Source organism: Hydra vulgaris, chromosome 15, assembly GCF_038396675.1.
Source record: "Hydra vulgaris chromosome 15, alternate assembly HydraT2T_AEP".
NCBI lineage: Eukaryota > Metazoa > Cnidaria > Hydrozoa > Anthoathecata > Hydridae > Hydra > Hydra vulgaris.
Window position 1 is genome coordinate 45,293,417 of NC_088934.1, and position 26,629 is coordinate 45,320,045.

At 27.4% G+C, this 26,629-nt stretch overlaps 1 protein-coding gene across 1 annotated transcript; it reads right to left on the reverse strand.

Annotated features, from left to right (window-relative positions):
* Positions 1 to 22,159: 22,159 nt before the first annotated feature.
* Positions 22,160 to 25,711, reverse strand: LOC136092441 (uncharacterized). Its single transcript, XM_065820684.1, has 2 exons — positions 24,886 to 25,711; positions 22,160 to 22,914 (listed from the first exon to the last, which is right to left on the reverse strand). Exons 1-2 carry the CDS (start codon positions 25,318 to 25,320, stop codon positions 22,366 to 22,368), a joined length of 984 nt encoding a protein of 327 aa, XP_065676756.1. The 5' UTR covers positions 25,321 to 25,711; the 3' UTR covers positions 22,160 to 22,365.
* Positions 25,712 to 26,629: the final 918 nt, after the last annotated feature.

Sequence of the window (26,629 nt, forward strand, 5' to 3'; positions counted from 1 at the left end):
TTATGTTCAACAGAATATACAAACATTTTCATGATAATAATCTATCCTTTGCATCAATCAATTTGGTTTCAAGAAAGATAACTCATGCAATTATCCAATTTGTACGTGAAATCTTAAAATCATTTGAAAAGTCACAATATACACCAGAAATTTTTATTGACGTATCAAAAGCTTTTGATACGATCGATCACCATATTTTGATTTATAAACTCAAACACTACGGAATAAAAAAAAAAATTTTAAAATGGTTTAAAAGTAATTTATCTAACCGAAAACAATTTGTACCATTTAACAATGATTATCAACCCACTTTTCTTATTATAACCTGTGGAGTCCCACAAGGTTCAAGAATTGAACCTTTAATTTTTTTAACTTATATAAATGACTTAAATAAAGCTTCAAACCTAACGAGCATTATCTATGCAGATGATACAAACTTATTCTTTTCTAATTATGATATTGCTAAACTTTTTAAAATAGTTAACGAAGAACTCTGACATATATCTAATTGGTTCAAGTATAAGTTAACCTTGAATAGTAATAAAAAAAAAAAGGTTTTATTTCATTCAATCACAAAAAAACGATTTCTGCCATCAAAATTACCTCAAATCTTTATCTATCAAAAGGAAATGAAAAGAGATTTTGTTACAAAATTTTTAGGTGTTTATCTAGATGAAATCATTACTTTGAATCACCATATTGATTATATAAGCACAAAAATTCCTAAAAATATGGGGATCCTATATAAATCACGAATCTATTTCAATAAGAAAGTATTAACCCAACTTTATTATTCATTTATATATAGTTATTTAAATTATGCCAATAATGCTTGGAGAAGTACAGAAAAAAGTAGGTTGCAACGTCTTAATCTCCGTCAGAAACGCGCAATCCGTATAATCAATTTTGCAAATCGCTTCTCTCATTCGGAGTATTATTTTATTGAAATTAGAATTCTAAGTATATACAACTTAAATGTATTTAATATTTTTTGTTTTGTATATATCAGGATAAATAACTTATCCCTAGCCGTCTTCGAAGATGTTTCTCTTTTAAACCAATCAGTAAATATATTTTGAGAAATAATAACTTTTAAATAAACCTTTTTGTTAAACAAACCTTATTCAATTTTGTATTACCTATCGAGCGCCACACCTTTGGAATAAAGTTATTTTGCCGAATTTTAATTTTTATGTACATATTACTTCTTGCCTTTTTTAAAAAAAAAAAAAAAAAAATTTCATTCTTTCATTAGATAATATATTGAGTTATTATTAGTAGTAAAAGTTAAAAATATATTTTGGTCTACTTATTTTATTTATTGTTCTTATACTTTTTACCTTTTAATTTATATGCTGGTTTGCGACTGTATAAAATTGTGTATAAAAATCCACTCCATCTTTCAGTTCAGATACACAGATTATTTACCTTTCAATTTTAAAAAGTTTTATAATATTTTGTTCATATTACCCTTGTTATATAGGGTTCTGAGAACAAGGTCCTCGCGATCTTCTTTCTGATATCTGTTATTTGATATCTGATACTATTAACCACTATTCATATGACTCTAACTATACTACTAACCACTATTCATATGACTCTACCAACAAAATTAAAGTTGCAACAAGATTTAATAACCAAATTTTTCAGACAGCACAAAGTAAAACAGTTGAAGGGTCATCTTTTCAATATGCTGCTCAGATATTTTCTTGTTGGCAAAACTTATTATGCATCAGCATTACTGGAACCAAGATTTAAAAATAATTTTGATTCTTTGGCGCCAAAAGAGTATGCTTAAGAAAAATTAAATTTAAAACATCTTGTCAAACAGTTGGCTAAATCAAAAAGTATTATAAATGATTAATCACTCCCATCACAGTAAAAGATCATCACAGTGGAAGACAGTTTATTGGGAGATCTGTATAATATATCAAATCGAATACCAGAAGAGCATGAGGTATTGCTGTTACTTTTGTTTTATATTGTTGTTTTGTCTTTGAATTCATGATAGTTTTAGTTATTTAATTTTAAAAAAGACAAAGTTTATTTAATTTTTTTCTTTTATAATTTTTTTAAAAACTTTTTATCATATTTGCTTTTTAGATAATTTCATTTTAATCATATAAAATCATTATATTTATTAACCTTCATGTTAACGCATATTTAACCAAATCTTGATGGAGTGCAAGATGATTTATTGTTATACTGAAAAGAAAGACAAAGTGAAAGAATGGAAGAATCTTTCTGAAGTTGCGAAAAGAATTTTGAAAGTTCCGGCAGCCAACACTTCATCTGAGAGAACATTTTCTTCTGCTGTCCGAGTTCTTCTTCTGGCCTAGAAGAAGAGGAGATCACAATTATCTCCGGATAGTGTTGGTAACTCTTTTTTTTTTTAAGGACTAAAACATTGACTTTTTATTTTTCTAAAATAGAAATTTATGGTTAACATTTTTTCATTTTAATTTCTTTTTTTTTGTATTTTTTAAGATCGTTAAATTCTTTTGACAATATTATGAGAAATTTTTTATGTTTGCGTGGATAGAAAAGTATATTTGATTTCTGCGTGTATGGGTGGGATGGAACGAATTCCTGTCCCTGCGCAGTTCTCTATTACATATTAACATTGAGCGTGTCTGTAATTTGTAAACTTTTTAATTTTTACACTTTAATGACGTAAAGGAAAAAAAAAAAATTGTTAAAAAGTGTCATAAAATATAAAAATATTACTTTTTACAACTAGGTTGACCTTTGAATATATATATATATATATATATGTATATATATATATATATATATATATATATATATATATATATATATATATATATATATATATATATATATATATATATATATATATATATATATATACATATATATATATATATATATATATATATATATATATATATATATATATATATATATATATATATATATATATATATATATATATATATATATATATATATATATATATATATATATATATATATATATATATACTCTATTAAAGTCTTTGAAAGCATATTTCATTAAACAAAGTTGAAACTTTTTTGATTTAAAAAATTGACATTAAAAGTAAAACGTTTGAATAAATCGCATTCAATGTTTTTCTTTTTAATATTTGAGATTTCACTAGTTATTTAAATTTGAATTCTTAAGAGAAATATAAAGCTTTGCAAGACACAAATTGCCAGAAAATACTCTGGAGAGTATAAAAAGTTTTATGAAAACTTTATTTTGATAGAATTTTCCAAATGCTAAAGCATTTGGATTTCAGCATATGTAAAATTTATCAAAAACTAGGACCCGCTGTTAAAAATTCAAAAATGTCTTTAAAAAACGATTCTTTTGAAATTGAGGCAGTTATTGAAAAAATACATAACTATTTTCAAAACGAAAAGAAAAGTATTTTTTTGTTGTTAGATGTTGTTGTTAGAGGTTTTAAAATGTTAGAGGTTTTAAAATTGTCATTTCAACGGAACTGAGTTCTTTTACTTTGATTACCACTTAATGGAGAACGTGATCAAATAACAAAAGACGTAATCATGTTGATTACGGAAAAGATTATGTATTTCATTTTTCTGCACATGTTTCGAAAAAATAGAAAAAAATCGACGGAATTTTTTCATCGTGCATTAAGTATTATTTAGAATTTCTTAACATGTAAATTTCAAGAAGTAATTGAAGTACTAAAATCTGTTCAATGTTTTAATGCAGAAGCTTATGGAGAAAATAATGAACTAACTGTTGGTACAAAAAATAATAAATAAAAATAATAAAATTTTAGGTATCAATCAACCGTCAACAATGGATACAAAAAATAACAACGCGCTCTGTTTGAGCGATATGGGAAAATAAGACCTGATGAATAAAAAATGAGACAAAATTTAAATCAATTTATGTATGCTATTCATAATCATGCAATTGAAATAAATTAGTATATTTATAGGAAATTTAATACTCTATTAAAATTATATTATAGTTTTAAAATATTAATTAAAAAGGCTCCGTATAAAACAAGTTTGCAAGAAGACCTAAGAAAACGCATTTGCCAATTTAGAAATTCGCATCTGGAAAAGGTAAAAATCTTCACAGTAAAACACTTTCCAGAAGAAGGAGCATCGAAAGCGACCATACATCGTGCTCTAGAACGTGTAGACAATAATTTAGGCTATCAACGAAAAAAAGGAAGCGGTCCAAAGGCGAAAAAAGTGGACAAAAAGCACATAGACCAATTGAAAAAGGCATTTGATCATCATAACTGTGTTTCACAACGTCAAGTAGCTCAAAGATTCAATTGTGACCAATCGTCTATATCTAAAATTCTTAAAAACAAGACGAATACTAGATATTACAAGAAGAAAATGATTCCACATCGAAGCGAAAGCCAACTAGCTCGAATCAAACCTTTGTGTCGGCATATATATCGCAATTTTAGGAATTTTGATTTTGTCTCGGATGACGAATCGTATTTCACATATGCGAATACAACATTGGCTGGCAACGATGGCTTCTATTCTAGTGACGTATCATCTACAACTAGCGACGTCAAATTCAAAAGAAAGAAAAAGTACGAGGAAAAGGTGTTAGTCTCTTTGATTATATCGCCCAAAAGGACTTCAAACCATTGTTTTTTGAAAGTGGCCGGGCAATCAACAAACAAGCATACATCGGATGTCTCCACAAGCGGTTAATACCCTTCATTGATGAACATTATAAAAATGAAGAGTACTTGTTCTGGCCAGATTTAGCTAGTTCGCACTATGCAAATGAAATGGTTTCTTTTCTCGATGCCAATAACATCAAATACCTGCCAAAAGTAAAAAAAATTCACCCAATGTACCAGAAGCTCGGCCAATTGAGGACTTTTGGGGTCAGTTGAAACGCTTAGTCTACGAGGATAATTGGCAAGCAACAAGCATCCCTCAACTCAAAAGGCGTATCTTGAATTATCTTAACAAAATGGATCCGGAAGTGGCAAAACATTATGCCTCAATGACTTCAGTTTGTCTAGGTCGAGTTGCTTTTAATGATGTTATTGAAAACCAATAAATATATATTTTTTAATATCATATGATTGTTTATAAATTTATTTTAAATTAAATTTGATAACTATGGCTATAATAACAATTTTAAAGTCGTCTCATTTTTTAGTCATCAGATGTTATAATGAAACTTTCGAAATTTTTTTATTCTGTTGCGAAAATAAAAACTGAAATTTTAGGTATACAAAAGAAAAATATCGCAGTCTATTTGAGCAATATTGTAAAGTATAACGAAGCTTTAGAAGTTTATTACTCGATAAAGTAAAAACTGAAATTTTAGGTATAAACCATCCGTTAACAATTGGTACAAAAAATAATATCGCATCCTGTTTGTACAAAATAGGTAAATATAACGAAACTTTAGAAATTTATTATTCTGTTGATAAAATACAAACCGAAATTTTAGGTATCAACCATCCTTCTACAATGAATACAAAAAATAATACTGCAATATGTTTACGTAGAAAAGAAAGTGGAAATTGTTTGCTTTTGGCAGTTAAACTATTATAAACAATTTATTTGCTTTGGTTCTTAGCTTATTAGGTATTATATAATATTATATAAATCTATCATTTTATTTGTCTTGAGCCACACGACATCCTTTGTAAGTTATGAAATTGCGATTATTTGTTGTATTAGTTGCAATATTTAAATAAACAATTTCTTTAATAGTATGTTGCAACAGTGTTACACACTGTTCACTCTATAGGAAATTATAGCCCATCATCGAACAATTAAGCGAATGGTAAACAAACGCTCCTGGTTGCCATGCGCTTAATTGTCCATCCATGCGCTTAATTGTCCAATCCAGAAAAGACGTAAAGTCGTTCGTAAAATGTTATGAAAGATGTTTTTAGGTAGATCCAGCTTCTAAATGTTGTTATGATAAATACACAAATTTAGCTGCTTTTTGTTGTTCACAAGTTCACAAGAAATTTCCACTGAATATAAATTCTAAACAACCAAGAGCATAATTAGCAATATAGTACAATACAATATATACAAATGCAATTTAATAGCTACGTAAAAAACACACCCGCAACGTTCATTTTGACGCAATTAAAAATATATAAATTATATACAAAGCAAACATTAAAATTAATCACATACTATACAATTATTAACACAATTAATCAACATGACCTAGATCAGATCGTACAACCTTGAGATACATTTAAATCAAAAATTTGATTCATGATTGTTGTCGATGTGAAATCAATGATTTTTAGCCTAGAATATGTTACTTCCTTCACATTTGATAGTATCATTCAGTATGCCGCTTCTTTTGAAGACAGTAGTTTTAGTCAATATTTTATATTTAAAGCAGCACAATAATTAATATTATTAACTTTCAATAATCAACCTGAAATAATAAACCTGAAACATTGGTAATTCATTATATTAAAAAAAGATTGTTAAGATAATAACAAATAATTATTAAGATTTATAACAATAAATGATTTATTTAGAAAAGATGAACTTTCTTAAATGAAGAAAGTAATTAAATGTAGATTCCTCTGCTTTAAATTAATTTATTTTAAGGAAAGAAATTCCTAATTTCTATATTTTAATAAAAACTTTGTTTCAAAAATAAAGGAATGTTTTCTTAGTCTTTACCATAAACGAAACGATAAATTTCTGTATTTAAGTCGATCTTAGTTTGGGTCAAATAAAAGGATCTTTAACTTATCGCAAAATGTGAAAAAGAATTTGTTTTAAGGATGCAAGATTCCTGCATAAAATACTTAAATTTTATAACTACAGTTATCGATGGGATGTCGTCTTGAATTGTTATATTGTAATAAGCAATTCTTAAATTTAATTAAGAGGACTTTCATGAAGTATGGATGTAATATAAATGATTTCAAATACTACCTCCCACCTTGTATGTTTTCAAGAACTCCCTATGCTTACGTGTGCAACATCCAATATTAAAGAATGTCTTAGCATTAAAATCTCTGGAGACGCAAAAATTTCCTGATTGAAGAATAGCATGAGCTTCATCAATTGACTTTATTTTTTATGTCGCTGCATGTTTTATTTTGGGCAAAGAAGACATATAAGGACATAAAGGAGACACAAAATACACATTTTTGAGATAAAAAATTGGTGTAATTTATATTTACGATTTTGTTTTTATTTAATTTGGATTTGATTACATTTATGTTTACCACATCTTCATCAGAATCATATAATTCAAAACTGCTATATACTGATGCGCTAATCAAATCGTCATAAACGTAAATCGTTTGGATTAGCTGCTTATATAAAACAATTAAACGTAAACCGTTTGGATTGGCTGCTTTTATAAAACAATTAATGTCCTCCTTGGGAATATGTAAAACATCATGTTTATCGAAGCCTCGCTCTCTTAACAAAAAATAACGGACTCGAGCAACTCTTCTACTACTAGCTGTGATCATGGCCTACTGTTATTATACGGCCTGATTTGTTGCATTTTCCATAAAAAATTAAGAGGCCAGTTTTTTTACGGCTAATTTTTAAATTTTATATTACGCATGAAAGGCTTTACTAACAACAACAGCAATAACAATATATTTACCAGTGAATATTATACAAAGGTGTTGAAAAATATTGAATTATAATATTTTAACAATTACTATATAAATATTTGCTTGCATGCATTGGTTTATGCTTTTATAGTCATTTAATATGTAATGTATTCTGAACTGATTAATATGTCAATGTATTTTGACTGAAAGCGTTGATAAAATAGTTAATCTTGATTCTTTGACAGAACAAATTTCTCCGCCAGGCTTTGCATTTAAAAAAATTCATGATAGTGTTGTTTATTAAAAACTATGTTTTGATGAAGGCATACCAACTGTTTTTGAGTCAATAACTCTAAATAAAGGCATACCAACTGTTTTTGAGTCAATAACTGTAAATAAAGATCTTTATGTTTCATTGTCATATAAAGGCTATCATATTTCTTTACCTGAATAGTTTCATAGAGGTCATAATTGCAAATTAACAAACTGTAGTATGTTAGAAAGTTTTTCTGTCTATATTAGAAATAAAGCCAATGACATGAATTCAAGGCAGACCTTCATATTCTGCATCCATTATACATTATGTACTAATTTTTATGTCACACTTCAGCACAGTCTTATAAGTTATTGTTAGAACAACTACCTTTACCATCTTTTAGTTTACTTAGAAAAATCCAAATTGGTGATATAAATGTGTATAAAGCTATAACAGTTTTGTTACAAAAACATTGTGTATCAAGTGGTTGTGTGCTTCTTGTGTATGAAATGTGTCTGCAGAAAACAGCCCAATATCAAAGTGGGAAATATATTGGTGAAGATTCAGAAAGTAATCTTTATAAAAGTGTTGTTGTTTTATGATTTTAGGGCTTCAAAAAACTATTTCTTATGTTGTGAGATCATCACCTGAAGTTTGCACAACAGGATTATGGTTGAAAAAAGAAATTGCACTAATCAGGTTTTAAAGTAAGAGCTATTGTTACAGATAATCATTCTACCAATGTTAATGCATTTTCAGAGTTACATAAATCCTATACTGGAGATGAAAAACTATTTATTTGTCATCCAGCTTATAAGTGTTTTAAAAACATATCTATTATATGGTATAATTCGTTTAATAAAAAATATTGGAAATAACTTGTTGAATGGAAAAAAATTTGTTTTTCCTTCTTTTTTGTTTGATTTCTTCAGAGACAAAGTTGATGTTCCAGCTGGTTTTATTACTTGGGATTTATTTCATAAAGTTTATAAAAAAGATCAATTATTAAATGGAAACTTGAAAAAAGTGAGGAAAATTAATTATCAGGTCACTCATCCTGGAAACAATAAGGACAATTTTTATCATTGCAAGGATAACAATGCAGGACAATTTTTATCATTGTTTCATAAGTTATTTATCACACCTAATTCAAAGCAGATGTTTAATACATCCAATCAGCTCAGCAATGCTGCTGTAAAAGGAGATTAAAAAACCCCAAATTTTATAGAGAAATTGCAAATTGAATTGAAATTTGGTCAACATGTGAATATTTTACTTTACCCAAACAAACTTCTCATGCTCTTATCACAATATTACGTGTAACTGCATCCTTATTGATGATTTTCTTGAAGAAAGCTCTACATTTGCTCTTACTTTCAGGTTACAAAGTGATCCTTTGGAGCTACACTTTAGTAAGTATAGACAAATGAGCGGTGGTCGATTTATTGTAAATCTTTTAGAAGTTTGCAACAGTGAAAAAATTTTGGCAGTAAGAAGTCTTCTAAAGGAAGATATTATATTCTGGGATGAAAATTTTTATCAAACATTTGAATACTCTACTTTAGAAAACATTATGCAAGATAATGTCAGCTTTATGAAGATAGCATGGAAGTTGCTGTTACTAAATCCATTGCTAAAAAATTGAAAAAAAGATTTAAATGTCTATCTTGTGGTTAAAAAATGGTTTCTACAGACCAAGATGTTCTTAATAACGAATATCTGAAAATATTATCCAGAGGTGAACTTATATGTCCAAGTCAATCCGTGTCTGATTTTATTTGTCATCTTTTTAGTATTCTAGATATTATTTCTTCTATTCTAATCAAACATCGCAGTTATTCTTTATCAATTAAAAGTTTTGCAGAACAAATTTTTAAGATTTATTATAGCAGTGTTGATTTTACATGCAAGAATCACCAAGAATGGGGAATTAAATATAGATCTCGAGTTGTCATTAATTTTTTTTATAACAATTTACAAAAAGAAACAACAGATTTTGTAAGAAAAGATCAGGTAAAAGAGTTTAAAAAAAGACAAAGAACTGATAGCTAGTGCTAATAAAAGATTTTTTCTCAAATTCTTAATACATATAAAATTACAAACCTCTGTTTTTATTTCCTCATAAGAAATGTAAGTAGTCTCTTTGCAATATGTTTGTTTTAGTAGCATTTTGATACATAGCTGATTGAAAGCCTATTTCAGTATTTCATATGTTATTGGAATATACTGAAACAGGGAATCAGTTAGCGAAAAATATTGTTTAGCATAATGTAACTACATGATGATTATCTCAAGTATTCCTCGACTATTTAAATAAAATAAACATTTGCCGTAAAAAAACTGGCCTCTTAATTTTTTACGGAAAATGCAACAAATCAGGCCATATAATAACAATAGGCCATGCTGTGATCTACGATATCTTCTTTGTGTTTATCGCATATTTGTATATACTTATTAACTATAATAAATTGAACTCGTTTCACAATATAACTCTTATGTAAAACATATGCTTCACGTACAATAGTAGTAGGAACAACAAAATCCAGATTAATTTCTTTGCTAATATGTCATAAAATTAAAACTAATCTTAAATATTGAGAGTATTTAGTAAACTCTTTTAGAAAAATGTAATTATTGTTCTCTATTTTATCTTTACTTATTATATGGTTAAAATAATCATATTGTAAACAAGAGATTGTACATATATTATGGTGATAACTCCACAGATATTTTGTTTGCATTAGGTAGTTTTCTCTGCATAAAAAACTGCATTTTTTAACTCCATACGCTTGCGTTCTTGAGTCATTAAATGATGTTAAAGCTTTCATTTATGAGAGTTTTCTGATCAATAGTTTGTTTATTATACATTTACTATCACAGTTTTCAGATCAATAGTTTGACTTTAAATAAAAAATCATCTGGAACTGACCAACGCAAAGAATCACAGTAAAGAATCATAGTAAAAATTACCATTGATGCTATTATAAAATTTAAATGTCCAGTGGCTTCCTGGATTTAATTAAACTAGAAGACATTCTCTGGCACAGACTTAGTTAAATCTGTGCCATAGAATGTCTTCTCAATGTTACCTTTAACATTTATAATAAAAAATAATTTTTCTGGGACTGCAGTTTTTCTTGAAACTTAATGCTCAATAGTTCCTAAAAGTTATTGTAAATTACCTTTGAATGACTTTGGATAGAAAAATTTACCATCCCTGTTATAATTTATTATTATTCAATATTTTGTAATTACGTCAGAACAAAACGAGATCATCAAATATTTATTACATCCTCAATATTTTATGCTTATCTAGCTAATTCCATGGGTTATATGAGATAATACATAAGCTGTTGTCATGCTATTTAAACTATGATAGTACTTGGTGAAGTTGCTTAAGATGATATATTTTTAGATGCTCAAGATGAGATGCAGCTTTTTATTAAGAAAAGGAGCTTTATTTTGGTATTTCATGGGCGAAAGTTTTTTCAAAAAATAGTATTGTTAACTTTTTTAGAGATAGGAAAGATTTATTGTTTTTTTTTATGGTTGAGATAATTACTTTTTAATTAAGTATAGTCCTTGAAGGTACAATTTAATTTTATTTTGTAACTATATTTTGTTATTTTGAGTTTTTTTGAGTTCCTTTAAAAGAAGCTCATCTTTGGAAACTGGTTTCCTAAGATGAGATGATTGGGTGTGTTAAAAATAACGCAATTTTTGATATCAAGGTTTTTCTTTTAATGAACTATTCATTTATATTCTTTAAGAGGAAAGATTGTATTATGATAATAATACAATTTTTCCTTTTAAATATTTGATAAAGTTTAGGCAAGTATTTGATAAAGTTTGTATATAATAGATAATATTTAATAGGCAAGGCTTTTGATAGGTTTAGGTTTGGATAATATTTGCCTATTTAAACTATAAATTACACTTTTAGCTATTTTGTATGAAAGCTGTTAGTCTAAAGAATAAAATAAGGTAAAAAGTTCTGAGTCTGGCATAAAAACTTATTACTGAAAATGCCACTTAACTTACGTCACACGGAAAACAAGTTTTCTGCAAATCAGTAAAGCGGTTTGTATTAGAAACTTTTACAAGATGCTGAGAATTCTATACAAATTTAAAAAATATATAAAAGTTTATCAGAGGTGACCGGCTAAGGAAAATAAACTGTTTTTTTTGATACTATATATTTAACTTACGTTATTTCACTTACGTTACCGAGCGCTTATGGTCGAGAATTTTTTATATCTATTTAGAGTTAGAGTTACATAACAAAAAAATTGCAAAAGTATAAAACTAATTCATTAAAAATAATTAACAAAACAAAATTTTAAAAAACTGGTGGCACTCTTCCTGAGTGATTTTTCATAACATTAATCAAAGTTATCATATCGAAAACTTTAAAAAATTTTTACAAACTTTTATGAATCCGCACCCTGAACCATTTAAAAACGTTTAAATCAGACGTCTTTTGAACGTCCGAATCGGATGTTTTTTAAACATCTGAATCGGACGTTTTTCGAATGTTCAAAACGGACGTCTTTTGAACGTCTCTTCGGAACGTTTTCGTTAATTTCATCTGGGTATCTAAAAAAAACCGTCTGAACGTTCCAATCGGACGTCTTTAAAACGTTTTTTGAACGTAAAAATGCAGGCTGGGAATGTTCTCTAAAAATTTTCATGTTTTCAAAATTATTAATTATTGGTATGCAAAATATTGTGTTTGCAAAATTTGTCGTTTTTACCTTTTTTTTTAATTATAACGTTGAAAGGTTATTTTGAGTAAATTTATTTATTTCTCTGATATAAAAACTGTAAAATTTGTAATTGAAAACTTTTTTTTTGGTATTTATCTGAGTGTATACGGACTATAATGATAAATGTGTTGATAAGAGATTTATGGGAGTGTTTACAGTCTATAATTTTAAATGTGTTTATTTTATTTAAGCTACAACTATTCTATTTATATCAAAAGAAAATAAAGTTTTTAAACTAAAATTAAATTTTAAGTAAATTAATTATAATTTAATTATAACGGCCATTATTTATCTATAAAGTTAAAAAAGTCATTTACAAAATAATTATTTGGTATAATTCTAATTAAATTAATTATTAATAAGTAATTTATTTCTTTAACAATCTAGTTTGTTTAACAATATAACGATCATTTTTCATCTATATACATGCTTTTATAACTGATTATACAAATATTTTATAGAATAAAACAACTCGTCCAGGAAGTGTTTCATAAATAAAACTACACCATGCTAGAAACAATATCAAGTAATATAAAACTGATGTTAAGAATTTTTAAGAATACACCGTGATAAATGTGATTCCAATAATTTTTCCAGTAATCCCTCAAGTCTTTATAATATTCCCTATACTCAATGAATCTCTAATATTAATCAGTTAAATTATAGAAAAAGTCCATTTTTGTCTTAATAATCTCTATTACAGTAAAAGCGAGCATAGTTTATCCCACTTTAAAGTGTTAGGCAAATTAACTATATGTATTAAATCAAGAAAGAAGTTGTTGGTGCTGTAACTTTTTCATACATTTTGCAACATCTTCAATCACCTAAGATAAATAACAGATATCAGCTACAGTTCCCAAATGAAAAAAATTTACATTACAATACATCAGGTATGCTATCAGTAGATATCAGAAATATTTAGTAAATAATTGATCTTAGAGCATTCGATTTAAAAACATTAACATCAAGTCTTTCAAGCATTTGTTTTTTACTACTAGTACCCTATAGCAGTTGAGATATGCTATATAGTACAACTTAATTACTAGTCAAATTTTGACAACAGTTGTTATGTTATTTCGTTGACTATATGTTTCTCGATGATATCTAACTATACAAAATGTGATTTTTTATTTTTTTATTTTGGCATCTTTTTTTATTTTTAATTGTAGGTAAACAACTAAAAGGCATTTCTTTTGTATTAGTACTATTTTAAAATTGCTAATTTTTATTATTTGCCTTCCATAATAATACTTTTGATATTTAGTTTGGTCTATTGATGGCCAAAAAAAATTCCATATTTTTGACAAAGAGCAGCAAACCAGGTCTCTCTGTTATGAAAATACAGTTTTTTGAATTCAGCTAAAGTGAAGATGTCGGAGCAGAGAAAGTTTGTGTTTGAATTGTTTAAGTTCTTTGCATCCACCGCATTTTGAGTTCAAAAATTTCATAGTTTTACCACACGGTTGGAGAGGAAGTTATTTCTTTCAGCGCAGTTTTGAACAAGTTGTTCTTTTAGAAGTTTAGCGTGTCCACGCGGCCTAAGACTGTACTTTGAAGACTCGGTGTTTTGGTTGAAGTTGAGGGACCTAAAAATTATTTTTTTCAATTTTGCTCATGATTTTATATTGCTCAGTAAGTTCTCCTCTTTCTTGTCGTTCAGAGAAAGTGTTGTCAGGATAAGGCTTGATAGACTCTGAGTATAAGGAAGATGTTTTAAAATGGCAATATGTTTTGTGGCTAGGTGTTGAACTTGCTCGAGTTTGGCTATGCCTTGAGCTAAAAAACGGTTGCTTGTACTGCAAATTCTAGGTATGGGCGAACTTCTAGGCAGGCTTTTTTAAGCCTGCCTAGCATTCGGTTGCTAGCTGATGCAACCGCGCAGACTTGTTTTTAACTTTTAAATCGCTAGTCATAAAAACGTCTCGGTCTCGTTCAGATGACGTGCATGATAGCTGGTGAAGTTAGCCTACCAAGTTATTCATTGTATAAATACAGTCAATTTTTTTTGTTGCTGCGCCCAGTGTGCATGACTTTGCCCTTGTCAACATTAAATGACATGAGCCATGTCTGCAACCACTTCACTGCTTCGTTGATGTTCGTTCGAAGTTCGATAACTCCGATTATTTTACAGTCATCTGCATACATTTTAAAATGGTGTTGTATTTTGTCTGGCAAATCGTTAGTGGTCCAAAATCAGATCCTTATGGCACACCGCTAGAAACTGTTTTTCAATCGGGATTATTGTTACCAGTGGCGACGCGTTGTAGGCGGTTGGTTAGCCAGGTCTCAATCTATTTGTGCTAGTTGTCGGTCACTCCGTAAGATTTCAGCTTATGCAGCAGATGACGGTGCGGAACTTTGTAGAATGTTTTAGCAAAGTCTGTGAATATGGTATCGGTTGGGTAACCTTTGCAGACAGCTTCAGTCAGGATGTCGCGAGTTTTGAGTAGGTTTGTGACGCAACCTTTTGTCTTTTGGAAACCGTGTTGAGCAGAGCTGATATATTAATTTGCTATGTTTATAGTTACTTAGTATATTAACAATAAAAATATATATATATTTTTTTCCATTCTGTCGGTACGCTTGGTAACAAATTCTTTTTATAAATTGATATTTTACCGGTAAAATATTAAAAAATTGTTTTTATGTAGTGTTATATAGTAAAACTCCAAAAAAAAATATCAATGACACATGAAAGGAAGGTTAAATTAATGGGCCGTTATAAAACTATTACGTTATTAAAGTTATCCCAATGAAGGGGTGGCAATGATAACATTTTTAAGATTTTTGAGGGGAACATTAAAATATTTTGTTTAATGGAATACTATAAAAGAGTATAATGGTATATCAGGAAATAAATAATAATAAAAAAAATATTGTACTGAAGAGTTATTTATCAAAAAAACTCAAAAACCTTATTAATGACAACTGGTATCTATTCCTCAAGCATTTTTTTTATACAAATTTTTTACAATTTAAAAACGCCTAATTTTAAATTAGGCGTTTCAATTTTTAAATTAAAATACTTGATTTACAGTATTAAATGTCAATAAATACCTAATAATTGTCAATAACCAGTCAAAAAATTAAATTATTCTGTTTGAAAGTTCAACAATAACTCAGTCGAACAACATTTTTGAAAACCAAATTGCTTTTTATTTAATAAATTGTTTGAAGTTAAGCATTTATACATCTATGAAAATCATACAAGCAGCGCTGTATTTAGCCAAAAGGCAAACAAATCTCAGGATTTTTTTTGGAAAAAAGAGTCCTGAGCTTTGAATTTACAACCCCTTCAAATTGAGGGGAACTTAAACTTTATATGGTCATAATTTTTGAAAGCTAAAATATTTTACTATGATATTTAAAATTTATCGATGAATATAAGTCTAGTTGAGAATAGTACAAAAAATATTTTATCAACTTGCAGTTCTCACGTTTGGGGCAGGGGGGACACAAATTTTGTGGCTTTTTGTTCCCAGCCTCCAATCATCGCAATTTTTTGCAAAGCATCCTTATTTGACATAAGTATAAACATATAAATGTTTGGCGTTTGCTCCATGCTTCAACAAAAAGTGGCTTAAAATTTGATCTTTTAAAGGTAAGTTTTGTTAATAACGAGTCATTATATTCCAAAAATTAGTTCTAATTTTTAGGTAGATATTTTTTTTTACTTAATTAATGTTATTTTTTTGAGCTAATTTAAAGTACTCATATTACCAAGTGGTCTGGGTAATATGAGCACTTTCGTTACTTTTTTAAAACCTTTGTGTTTTTAAAAAAAATATTTGGGTGCCCAAATATCTAAGTGAATCATGAGTAGTGATCCCTAAAACCTGTTTATTCGCAAAAATTTTGGATCCAACATAATTATTTTTTAATATATTCAAATTTTCGCTTATGGTACTCATATTACACTAATCTACCCTATCTCATATATATATATATATATATATATATATATATATATATATATATATATATATATATATATATATATATATAAGGTTTTAAAAAAGTAACGAAAGTGCTTATATTACCCAGACCACTTGGTAATATGAGTACTTTAAATTAGCTCAAAAAATAACATTAATTAAGTAAAAAAATTATCTACCTAACAATTAGAACTAATTTTTGGAATATAATGACTCGTTATTAACAACACTTACCATTAAAAGATCAAATTTTAAGCCACTTTTTGTTGGAACAATACTACTACGTTTTTCCGCAAAAAAAAAAAAAAAAAAATCAGTTCATTATTCTTTCAATTTTATTAAATCAGACCTTAAAACGATAAAAATTTAAATCTTTTGAATTTAAATTACAGAAAAATAATTAGTATTGTTAAAATATCAAATTTTTTGAGTTTTGTTTTTATTCAAAAAGCACTGCAATTTATGGACTTTAAACTAGGTAATGTCAGTGAAAAACACTGGGTAATTTCACCATGTTCATATTACAAAAAAATGGCTTCTTTTAATAAAGTCAAAACTAAATGTTTCTATGCATCGTTTTTCAAACAAAAATTGGTTGAATTTTTAGCTAACATTTTTTTTTATTAAAAAATGGATTTCATTTTTTTAGCACCAAAATTTCGCGCCACACAGGTTTATTCATGCGTGATGATATTATTTTAACAACATAAAAAGTTAAACAGCGTTTTAATCAGAAGATAGCCGCAAATTACTGCTTGTAAATTTAAGCTAGCGGTACTGATTTCTGTTATCACCGCATATAGTCGATTCAAAAAATTCAAAGCAGCTTTAAGTTCACTACATACATCTAAGAAATCTTTAAGTATACTCATGTTACCAAGGTGGTCATATTACCCTAATCTATCCTATATAAAACCTTTAAAAATTTTTGTCTACTTTTTAACATTTACGTCATCGATTAAAAGTATCATTAATAGTTGACGTAATTCAGTTATACTGCTATTACCGAATAGCAGTAAAACTGAATTATCAATTTTGGTCATTATATTTATAAGCAATATTTCAACAAATGGTTAAAAACTGTACAGTCAACTACCAAAAACTAGTTTAGTTTCCGAAATGATTTTAAGAAAACCTGCTTTATTATCAAAAGCAACACAATTATCTAAAATAATGACACTTGACATGTGTCTTTTATTTCAAAAGTTTTTTTTTAACAATGTTACAAGCTTTTTTGATCGCCTGAAGTTGCATTCTACAAAAGTCTACTTTTAATAAAGTAACAACAACAACAACAACAACAACAACAACAACAACAACAACAACAACAACAACAACAACAACAACTACAACAACAACAACAACAACAACAACAACAACAACAACAACAACAACAATAATAACAACTAATAATAAAAATACTTAATATAGCTATGTACTAAAAATAATTAAAACTTTATGATAATTTATAAACTTTTATCTATCAAATTTAATTGCATAAAAGTGCGCCATCTACTAAACTTTCATATCATTACTATATTTACAAAACATTTAGTTTCTACAAATCTTGTAGATATCTTGTTGTAGATATCTTGTTATCTGAAAAATACAACCATATGATATATATAATACGGTTGTACTTTTTTTTCAACTCAGAATTAACTTTAAATAAGTTTGCAAAATATAGTTTATATAGTTTAAAGTTCAGCATTATCCAAATGGTTGAAGTTATTCTCTGTCTTTCTGGAAATATAATTTGCATTATTAGGCACTTTTAATTAAAAATTAACAAGTATAAACAGTTTTTTTTTTATTGTGATTAAATTAAAATTATTAGGTATTACTAATATCAATGAGGTACCTAAGTTTACAAAGACAAATGATAATTACATATACGTAAGTCTTAGTTAAAAAATATTACACGTTACTATGGTTATAACTTTTTAACCTAGATCATCGAGACTTAATATTTTTGACGTAACAGCCAATCAAAACCATTTAAGTTTTAATCCTTTTCATTGAATAAAAGTAAATTAATTTTTGGTATAGATTAAAAAAAGAATTGAATAAAAATTATACTTTTTCAAAAACAAAATTTTGAGCAAATTTGAAAATTTTTAAAAATATAAATCAAGTTTTTTTTTTTTTACTACTTATAAAGTACATTAGGATGTACATTTTTTTGATGCACGTTTGTATTCACTCTATTTTTGTAAGAGACATTTTACGCATTTAGTTAAATTTATTGTTTCACTGCGCATATAACTAATAAATATTATATATAATATATAATATATACTGATGTCTCGCGTCCTTCACGTCTGCTAACTTGGATTTAAAAAAAGATGCAAGCTGAATATAAAAGGATAAGAGATTAGAACATTTTTTTCAAATTTTAGCCAGTCTAAGAAATTAATTTGAAAGAAAAATGCTCGTTCATAAATTATTTTAGAATGAAGATATATTCTATGACATTTTTGCCGCTTCTTTGCGCTTAGCTGAGTAGTAAATAAGAAAAATAGTATAAAAGGAAAATGGGTCAGCTCGGGTGCTACAGAATATTCCAAATCATGTCAAGGTACGTTTGATTGGTTACATACCAAAGACATATCAATTGTTCCAGAATATCATATTCTAAAAATTCTAGAGATAAATTTCGACAAGAGTTGGGAAGTGGCGAATATGGTCTTATTAGGGATGATGGTGATAACGTTACAACAAAAGCTTGGGGGCCATTTTTTATTAGATTTTTTAACGTCGACATTTAAAACCATTATTGAAGTTTCTCATGCTCTTATTATAATGTTTTAGCAACATTTCTTGAAAACGTAAAGTTATAAAACATCAAAAACAGCATCGTACTAATTTTTCTTTTATGTGATATTTTGGATTAATTTGTATAAACCGTCATCAGACGAAAAATATTTTACGTATGATAACAAAAGATTAAAAAAAAAAACTTCTCGTTAATGACGTACGAATTACAATGAATTACAATTAACAATTAATTACAACGAAAGCTCGTTAGCAAAAGTTAACTTCCTTTCTTAGATAAATTTATAAGCTAAATCTAAATCCTCATAAGAAATGAAAAATTTCTAATAACTCTCAAAGAAATGATCTTGCCAAGTTACAAGAATGAAAAATCACTTTTTTTTTGGAATAGATTCGCAAAATTTCAAACATCAAAAGTCTCCAGGTTTTATGGCTGGCAATAGATTGCGTCAATTTTTAGAAAACTTTCAGACAGAATAAAAGCAGACCCTTTTTTTAAAGAAATAAACAATTGGACACTAAAGTAGTGTAATAAACAATATTGCCGCTTTGAAATTTAGCACATTCAAAAAAAAAAAAATCAAAAACTTTTCATTTTTGGTTGCTTCAGCCATCTGCTACAAATTATTGTCTCAAATAAATATAATTTCAGCAAATTGATGCGACCAAAAAAGATGCAACTTGACATTGGAAAAAAGAGCAACCAAGATTATGAAAAAATACAAAGAAAATATCTTGTATCTGCTCAAATTTCAGCCAGAGAACTGGCTCAGCAATTAGATTTAGAAAAACAGATTAAATCAAATTTTCAACTGTCATAAACTTCAGAATAAAGAATTATTATTCACAATTAACTCGAGACTTTGTTACCATCAAAGCACAAAAAGTTTATTTTTATTGAAAGCTTATGAGATCTATATGAATGTGAAATTTTCTGTTGTGAAAAGTTGTATAAAAAATTGGGAGAAAAATGTTCCTTACTTTTAACTTTGTTTCAACTATGTTTCAAAATGGCTTCAAGATCACCACAATTATTTTATTTTAATTTTTTATCTCTCACAAAAATCTTGCTGTTGAAAATTGATTCTCCATTATTTTCGGTCCAAATCCCTAATTCTCCAATATTTTTGGTCCAAATCTCTAGGGAAAATATAACTAGTAGTAAAAGGATATTTTGATTTAAAGTTTTAAACTTTTATTTAACAGTTCACTTTTTGTTTGTAAATTACAAGCAAATGAACGTATAGTTGCTATACACGAATACAACTTATAGTATATGCATGCTATACAAAAAAAATTCCTTATATTAGGAATTATAAAATTTCTTTTTTAATTAGTATTATAAAGAAACTTAAAAATATTTTAAACTAATATACAATATGAAAAGTTCTTAATATTTTCTCAATCATATATTTTTTTTGGCGAAAATATTAGAAACGCTAACTTTAGTTACGGTGATTTTAGTTTTTGCTAACTTAATATAAAACTAATACAGGGTGTCTATCTTGCTGAAAAAACTTAACCTAAAATTAATGCAGGGTGTCCGTCTAACTGAAAAAACTCAACATAAAATTAATACACAGCGTTCATCATGCTGAAAAAACTGAAATGAGCTGTTTTTGAAAAATATGCCGGAAAAACTGGAAAATATACTGTTTTATCTTTGATGCCTAAAAATCTGTAATGGGCACAATGCGTTTTTTAAACGTTTTTTGGGCGTTTTTTTATTAGGTTTAAACGTAATAAAAAAACGTTTAAACCTAATAAATTTAAAACTCCCAAAGAACGTTTAGAAAATGTACCGTTCCCACTAGGTAGAGTTTTATTTTAGCAAATATTTGTAGTTACCTAGATTAACTTATAATAAGTAATAAATGCTGGAATTTTTTCGAACATTTATTACTTATTATTATTTAAAACCTTAACTTTTATTATTATTATTTAAAACCTTATTTTTGAAAAGTATTCCTAAAAAACGATTTTTTTAGAAGTGATGTGGGACAAAGAAAATTTATTGATATCCCAAATCACTTTTTTGCAATTGTGAAAACCTCTTGAATATTTTGATGAAGATTACGTGGTTTACGCTTTAATAGTTGTAAACTAATATTCATTGTTAATAAATTGTTAATTATTCGCTTGCCCTACTTAACCTCATAACTGTCCCACTTTACCCCAATAGCACAGTTCATCTAAAATCAAAAATATATATACTTTATTATAACCTGCTGTCAATCTTAAGGGATGAAATTATGGCCCAAAGTGATTCTTCATTTGTTAAAACTTGTTTGATGCATTACATAAACCATATAAAAAAGAAAATTATTCTAGAAGTATATTCTTAATGTCTCACTTCTTCCCACTCTCCCCTATACACAGACAAAAACAAAAAAACAAAAAAACAAAAAAACCTTTTTAATTTAAGCTGATTGAATAATTGGAAACAATTATTTTGTTGATTTTAATATTAGTTATTGCTAATAAATTACGAAGTATAAAAATATTTAAATATATTTCTTTGTAAATCTGATTTCTACAAATGTTCTTCTACTTTTGTACCATAAATGCTGTATTTTTTTGTTTGTTAATATTTCTCAGAAAAGTTTTTAAAATTTATTTCTGGTTGTTTTTGTAATGAAGTTTAAAAATCTATATTATATATAAACATAATTATATAACTTTTTTTTTTTTGGTTTATCTTAATTGTTAGTTTTAGTTACTAATTGACAGAATTTTTAAAAATTACGTATTAACACACTGCAATGTTATGTGTTATGTCTTGAGTCAGCGATGGCAAACCTTTGACATATGCGTAACTAAGCAACACGCAAAACGATTTTACATGATACAAAAAACTAGAAAAGAAAATAAAAGGAACACATAAAAAATGTTAAGGAAAATAAAGTAACACGCAATCTTCTTTTATAACATGATGAGCATTTGACACGCATAAAAAAAAAAGTTTGTCACTTAGCAAACAAAAAAATTATTAGATTTAGAAATATTGAAGTACCTAGGTATACCAGCCGATGTATATAATAATTATATATACCACCTACATTCATATACTTAAATAAACTTTTTGCATGGTGGAGGAAATTGATAGGTAACCGGTCCAATTAATGCTTTTGGTAGTAAGTTTTTTCCATCTAAACTTTTGTTAAAAAAACCAGCATGTATTTGCATATATTTCGTTAAAGATGATTTTTTAATATCATTATCAAAGTTATTTTTCTTTAAATCAACCTGGGATAAAATATTGAAATTACTAGGAGAAGAAACTACACTTTCAGAAAATTTCTTGTTAATATTCAAGTCGGTTTGAAACCAACGATATGTGTTTGGTTGCATATTTACTTCCTGATCTACAGAATCATTTGCTTCCGCATTTATTTGTTGACTTTCGCAATTAGTCGTTTGTAAATTTATCTGCTCAGTCAAATAGCTTGTTAGGTTGATATTTGTTTGTTGATTCATGCTTACAGTTGATTGGATACTTGTTTGATCTTCCCCAAAAATAAATGGTACGTTTTCTTGCTGATTCACATTATGAGACGATTTTATATTTACTTTTTTTTCCATGAAACTAATTTCTATCTTACAGACCTGTCTTTTATCCTAAAATTAAACTTAATGGAATTAATGGTTTTTATATAATGTATAATTTTATATATATATATATATATATATATATATATATATATATATATATATATATATATATATATATATATACATATATATATATATATATATATATATATATATATATATATATATGAAAAAATATATATATATGAAAAAATATCAATCACTCTTAAACCGAAAAGAGCTGTATTTTTAAAGAATACAACATTAAAATTAACAGTTAAAAAAAAAGGAAGAATAAATGCATGTGTAAATGGATTTATGCGTATTTGCAAATATATGTATGTATGATAATTTTGGAGGTGAACTATCTCATGCAGTGGTTTGGCGTTTTAGTCGCCAGAAGCTAGAATGCCAAACGTACCGACGTTTGGTAATCTGCCTTCACATACAGCGACACCATGGTATGGCTTTTTAGTTTCCTTTCCGCAACCCTTTGGATAATTAACAAATTTATATTTTGTAACCATGAGCGAGATATCATCTCGTTCTCGTTTCTCGTGAGAAATGGGACTTCTCGTGAGAAACGAGAAATAGAAAATTCTCGCGAGAAGTAGAACGAGACTTAAATATTATATTACTTTCCAAATTAAAAATTATTATAATTTACAAAATGTTTAATAAATTTTTTTTTTAATTAATTAATATTTTGACTCCGTGATTTTAATAAATCTAATTAAAAATTTAATTTGTTTTTGACAAAAACAAATTAAATTTTTAATTAGATTTTTTAATTAGATTTTAAAAAAAAATCTAATTAAAAATTTTTAATTAGATTTTAAATATTTTTAATTAGATTTTAAATACAAAAACTTTTTGTATAAAATGGTGCACTTTCGACTTAATTTCATTAGTTTACCAAAGAAATTCAACTTGGCACATATTGTTCATATTGAAAAGAAATATACTTGCCTCATTTCAACGATCAAAAATATCACCAAAAAAAATCTGGAGATATTTTCAAAAAACAAGTGACGGTGCTGAATACAAGGCGTGCAAAAAGTCTTTGATAACAAAAGATGGAAACACAAGCGAACTTCATCGTCACCTCTGAGTATTCTGAAAAAACTGACGACTCTCTTCTTCCTCCTTCTAAGAAAAAACAACAAACCATTGTCAAAGCGCTTTGACCAATACTTGTGTAGCAATCATATTTTGCAATGTGCAGTTCGAGACTCATTTGGAATGACTGCTGGAATGGATGATGCGTTGCAAACATGCAAAGATTTGGCTTCTTTAACTCACCAGTCAACAGTTGCAGCTGAGTTGCTTGAATCAGAATCAGACGCTCAAGGAATAATTTTAGACTGTTACGCCAATCTGTTGACACAAGATGGAATAGTGAACTGGATTGCATGGCATCTGTCCTACATCTAAAGAGTGCAATTATCAGCTTATGTGCAAATGAAGATATTTTTTCTTCAAAGGCCATCAGTGCATCACAGTGGAAATCAATCGAAGGAGCAGTAGAAATTTTGGCACCACTTAACACTGTCGCCGATTCTCTTTATTTAATCCATGACAAAATTGATCAATTTATTGAGACGGACGGAAAAAATGGCTACGGTGTCTTGTATGCAAAAAACTTGAAAAGCTGCATTGAGGATAGATTTCCTCTTTCTCACACTGGAAACTTATTGAGTGCTGCAGCAAACTAATTTTCATTTAAAGATATTTTTAGTCGCTAGTTTTATTTGACGAAAAAACTGATTTTGGACTTAGTAGCATTTGTATTTATGTTGTATGTAACAGTTTTTTTTTGAGTTTTTGAGTAATTTTTGAACGACTACCTAATTGAATGAAACTCTATACAAAGTTGCTTTATTTTCGATCAAGTTATTCTAATATATACATATATATCAAAACAATTTAGCAAGACTTTTTCATATATATAATGCTAAAAGTTTTTAATATTGCTTAAAAAAAAGAAAAAAAAACTACCTCAAAAGAACATTCGAATTTTTTGCCAGATGATAAATTTTTTGTATATTTCATCCGATTGTATGTTTGATCAGGTCGACCAGCAACTTTTATGCTTCCATTATCCGTAACGCTATATAAAAGTTGTTTTGGATAAAGCGGGGGAGGATTGTCTATTTTATTAGGGATAAGTGACTTATTAACATCGCCATAACTTTTTTTGGAATTAGTTATTTCTATAAAATGTTTTTCACATATTGGATTAGGACTTAGGCTTCTTTGCGGTACAGGAGGAGATACATTACCAGTAGAAACTAATTTTTTTAAATGTTTACGCTTTACATTAGGTGTTCCGCCCTTCAGATCCAATACACGTTGTGGCAAATTCTTTATTGTAATTTTTTGCCTTAATAAATGCATTTTTAATTTGTCTTGAAATTCGTTATTTTTATCCATACCACGGGATTTTGCTTCTTGTGTATTTGATAGCACGACAAAGCTTGTAAATCTTCTTAAAACGTTGTAAACAGCTCTTCTTATTGGTTTGGTTAAGCAACGCGAACCGGTATTTAGTGGTAACTCACGTGAACTGTGTGTCTTCTTATTAAAGTGAAACTACTAATTGCACTGGGCTTTTTATACTTAAAAGAATTTATCAAAGTTAATTAATTTATTTCAGATATGAATTTTAATAAAACCAGAATTCAAATCAAAATTTAAGTATGAAATGTACTCTATGTATCTAATACAATTTCACTTTATAAAAATGCCTCTTAGTTTAAAAAAAAAAAAAAGTTAAAAGGTTGTATAGAAGAAAAAAATTCATTTTTTATTAACTTTAAAGCCTAAATGTTTTGGTTGCTGAAAACTATTTATACCAAATATTAATTTAATCACTGGGATTAGATCTAAAAAGATATTAATAGGCTGTAACTTTTAAAATTTAAAGCGATAACCGTTCGCAGACAACAGTAAAACGTTATAACCATGGTAACTTGTTATTGTATTTTAGTTGTTTTAATTAAAACCTACGTAACCTATTTTAATTAAAACCTACGTAAATCATTATCTTTCGGCTATGGTAGAATGGTTACAATATTTGCATCCACAATTTTAATTAAATTTGATGTAATTGTTAGTTGAAAAACATGTTTTTCTCCATTTGCTAATTTTTCTTCCGGAAACAAAGTGACGTAAATTTTATTTCTTAGAATTAAAATAAAGCACCATTTTCGAATTATTTATAATTTTATACACGACGCAACAAGTTATACTTAACTCTATTTTTATACTAAAGCAGTTTATGATAAAAATATTATTAATAAAAAATTAATGTAATTATAAAAAATGTGTTCAATTAAACTTCAAGTTTCGTTTATTTTAAAACTAATATTTTCCATAAAATCATAATAATTTATTATGGTTTCCTCCAGGTAATTACTTTGCGGAATCAACTCATATGAAAACGTCTATATTAATTTTAGTTATATAAATAGAGTTCGCAACATAATTGGGCCTGGAAAGAGAATTTTTGAAGGATGAATATATAAAAAATTAGAGACAGACAACAAATGAAAGACTGCAAAAAATATTAAAAAAAGGTCACACATTCAAGACCTAAAAAGATTCAGCACGTCTTTTTTATTTTAGTCATTTTTTAAAAGTATTTTAGGCGAGTTATTATTAAATGTATACTTTTAAAACCACCAGCAGAGGCGTCCCGATGGTGTATAGCCCCCCTACAAAATATATTAGTTGGCAAATT